The sequence below is a fragment of the Apium graveolens genome, chromosome 11, assembly GCF_009905375.1.
Source record: "Apium graveolens cultivar Ventura chromosome 11, ASM990537v1, whole genome shotgun sequence".
Lineage (NCBI taxonomy): Eukaryota > Viridiplantae > Streptophyta > Magnoliopsida > Apiales > Apiaceae > Apium > Apium graveolens.
Window position 1 is genome coordinate 117468206 of NC_133657.1, and position 3635 is coordinate 117471840.

The 3635-nt window shown below is 31.4% G+C and overlaps 1 protein-coding gene across 1 annotated transcript; it reads left to right on the forward strand.

Moving 5' to 3' along the window:
* The first annotated feature begins 756 nt into the window (after window positions 1-756).
* LOC141695822 (uncharacterized) lies at window positions 757-3027 on the forward strand. Its single transcript, XM_074500033.1, has 5 exons — window positions 757-833; window positions 1010-1203; window positions 1518-1588; window positions 1915-2109; window positions 2596-3027. Exons 1-5 carry the CDS (start codon window positions 757-759, stop codon window positions 3025-3027), a joined length of 969 nt encoding a protein of 322 aa, XP_074356134.1.
* The last annotated feature ends 608 nt before the right edge of the window (window positions 3028-3635 follow it).

Sequence of the window (3635 nt, forward strand, 5' to 3'; positions counted from 1 at the left end):
TTATTAATAATTTTTTTATATAAATGATAAATAATAAAGGGTTTATCTAACCAATTGATCAGGTCATTTGTATTCTACTTTATAGCACAACTGCCCCGACAACACGATAAATGGAACAACATCATAACATAAGTTACTATCCCCACAAAAATAGATAAGACATCAGTGTTCACCATTTTTAATATTTATATTCTCTCTACTAGGTTTGTTTCTTCAGTTCAATTTTAATTGTAAATTTCGTATTTATCTTGATTAACTTCACATTTAGTTTATATATAGTGTTAACATGTGCATTTTTTTATTTATAGTGTGATATTTTTGAGAAAAAAAATAATTGTGTGACCAACAAATTAATGTATAGTATATATTTAAATGTGTGCATGTGTGTGCATATATATTAAAATTGTTGATTTACTAAAGTATCTTTGGATTTTAGAATTTTCCCATTCAACTTTAATTTTGTTTTATCTTGTTTAACTGTTTAAATATTAGTGTTAATATGTTGCCAAGTGCCAAATAATTATGACGGTAAAAATTGGGAGAAATAATCATTGTATCATTAGAATTTATTCTATTTATTTATTTAAGTTATAATATTTTATACTCATAAATTGTAAGGTGTGTTTGCACGAAAATGTTAAAATTTTCTAACAAAGTTAAAAGGTCATTGATTTTGGAAGACAATAATCGGTAAAATGGAGAACGAGAATGAGAAATTAGCAAAGCTGGATTAAAAAAAAGAAAGATCAAAATGATATGGAGGTAAAAGATGAGGATATAGTCTGGGACTCCGAAAATCTATTGAAGAATTTGATTCTCCAATCCGAGATGAGGTGAGAAGACGTTACATTCTTGTTGGACCTTGTCAACCACTAGCACACAATTTTCCATCGACTATCATTTCAGAAAAAAATAGATGTTTCCAAAAGAGTTGGTTTGAAACATATCATTGGTTGGAATATAGTGAGTCAAAATATGCTGCATTTTGTTTTTTATGCTATCTGTTTAGAGGAAACAAGGAGCGAATAATATTTAGTGATGCGGTTTTTATGAAAAAAGGATTTCGAAATTGGAAGAGGGCATTAGAAAGATTTAAAGACCATGTTGGAGAGTTAGGGAGTGCTCATCGTGACTGCGAAACACAATATTTTGCTTATATAGATCAAAGGCAAAGTATAGTACACAGTGCCTCAGATGCAAAAGGTAGATTGGACGGGCTTATAGAACTCGATTAACAGCAAGTGTCGATGTTCCCCGTTTACTTCTTAGGAGTGGTTAAGCTTTTCGCAGGAATGATGAGTCGGAACATTCATTCTATAAAGATAATTTCTTGGAAATTCTAAATTAGTACAGTGAACGGTCTCCTGAAGTACAAAAAGGTATGCCTCAAAAATATCCAAGAAATAATCAACTCACTTCCTCCGACATTCAGAAAGACATTGTTAGTGCTTGCACACAACAACCTATTAAAGTTATCATCCATGATATTTGAAATTGTGTGTTTTCTATATTGATAGATGGTGTGCGTGATAGTTCAGTGAAGGAACAAATGCCTTTTATTTTACGATATGTGGATAAGTTCGGTGAGGTACTCGAATATTTATAGGAGTGACACATGTTAGTGAAACATCTGCTATATCTTTGAAACTTTCCGTTGAGAATGTTTTGACAAAACATGGTCTATCAATTTCAAAAGTTAGAGGACAAGGATATGATGAAGCTTTAAATATGCGAGAAGAGCTTAATAGAATGAAGACACTCATTTTGAAGTAAAATCCCAGTGCAGGGTATGTTCATTGTTTTGCTCACCAACTTCAACTAGTTGTGGTATCTGTTGCAAAAGAGGTTTAAGTCGTGAGTCAATTTTTTGACTATGTTTCCATGATTGTTAATATGGTTGGTGCTTCTTGTAAGAGAAATGATGCTCTTAGACAAAAACAACTTGATCAGATTGTTCAAAATTTGGAGAAATCCGAAAAAACAACTGGAACACGAATGTATCAAGAAATAAGTTTGGCTAGACCGGGGGAAACACGTTGGGGATCACATTATAAAACCATAATTCGTATTTTGGCTATGTGGTCTACAGTACTAGAAGTTCTTGGAGATGTATATAATGATGGTATTTGTAAGAAATAACGTGGTACAGTTCTTGGCTTGGTTGACAAAATGGAGAGCTACAAAGTCATATTTATAGCTCACTTAATGAGAGATATTTTGGGCTTGACCTTAGAGTTATCTTATTTTCTTCAACAAAAAAAATAGAATATTGTATCTTCGATTGATTTGGTTGACACAACAAAAATACGATTACAAAAAATGAGTGATGGGAGTGATGATGGCTGGGATAATTTTTTGGAAGCAGTTAAATTATTTTGCTTCAAATATAATATTTGCATCATCAATATGGAAGATCGTGTTCCAAGTCGCCTTCAAGCTCAAACTGCCCCAACTTACCACCATTAATTTTATGTTGACATTTTTTGTGAGTTATCATTTCTTTCACTCTTGTAAAAGTGTTTTTATATATATAGTAACTTATTAATGTGCATATCATGTCTTCATCCTATAAATTCATTTGATAAATTTACTCAGTCAAGGTTACTTCACCTTGATGAACTATATCCAGACGATTTCTCTTCTTCAGATATGATGCAACTCAACGAGCAACTCAAGGTTTACATAATTGAAATACGGCGAAAGAAACATTTTGCTAATCTCGATGGTATTGGAGTTCTCGCCAAAAAAATGGCTGAGTTAGATTTTCATCATGCATTTCATTTGGTGTATCGACTAATGGAGTTGGCTTTGGTTCTACCGGTTGCAACGACTAGTGTTGAAAGGACTTTTTTGGCTATGAAAATCATCAAAACTAATTTTCGTAATAAGATTGATGATGATTTTCTTAATGTCTGCATGGTGTGCTATATTGAGAAAGAAATATTTCTTCAAGCAGATAATGAAGTTATATTGGATCATTTTCAAAATATGAAAACCCTTAGAAATTTGTTGCGAGAAAAAAAATAGTGGCTCTTTTTATGAACATTGTAAAATTTAATTTCTATTAAATACTACTAGAACTTGTAGTATGAGCAGTAGTCTTTATAGCTTTAAACTGTATGGAGAGAGGTCGTGGTCTGACATATTTAAGGGAAACCAAAATGCAGACATTTCTTATTCTTTCAGCAAAGCATCATTTCCATCAAACACTCTTATTTTTTTAGCACCAGAGTCTTAATTAGGAGGTAGACAAATAGTATTAATTTAAATAAAAACTAAACAAAAATGACCGCTTACTTCTATATGAACACTAACTTGTTAAAATCTTGAGTGTTTCAAAGAATTTGGAGAGAGGGTCATCATCAAGCAATTTCAATGGTGGTACAAGGAGGGTGAACTTTTCCTCTTCTTTCATAAATAATTTTCCTAGAGAGCATGCACAATTATTATGAAGTAAAATAGATACTAGATGACTAGGTAGCTAATGGGTGTTCTTCTTCTTCCTTTTTTTAAACACATATTTTCTTCTTTTTCAACTGTACTTTATTCTATAATAAACATCTATTTTTTATATAAAAAATTGTTGGGATTATAATAAAAAAATATTTTAATTTCGAAATTTGAGTGAATTAGGC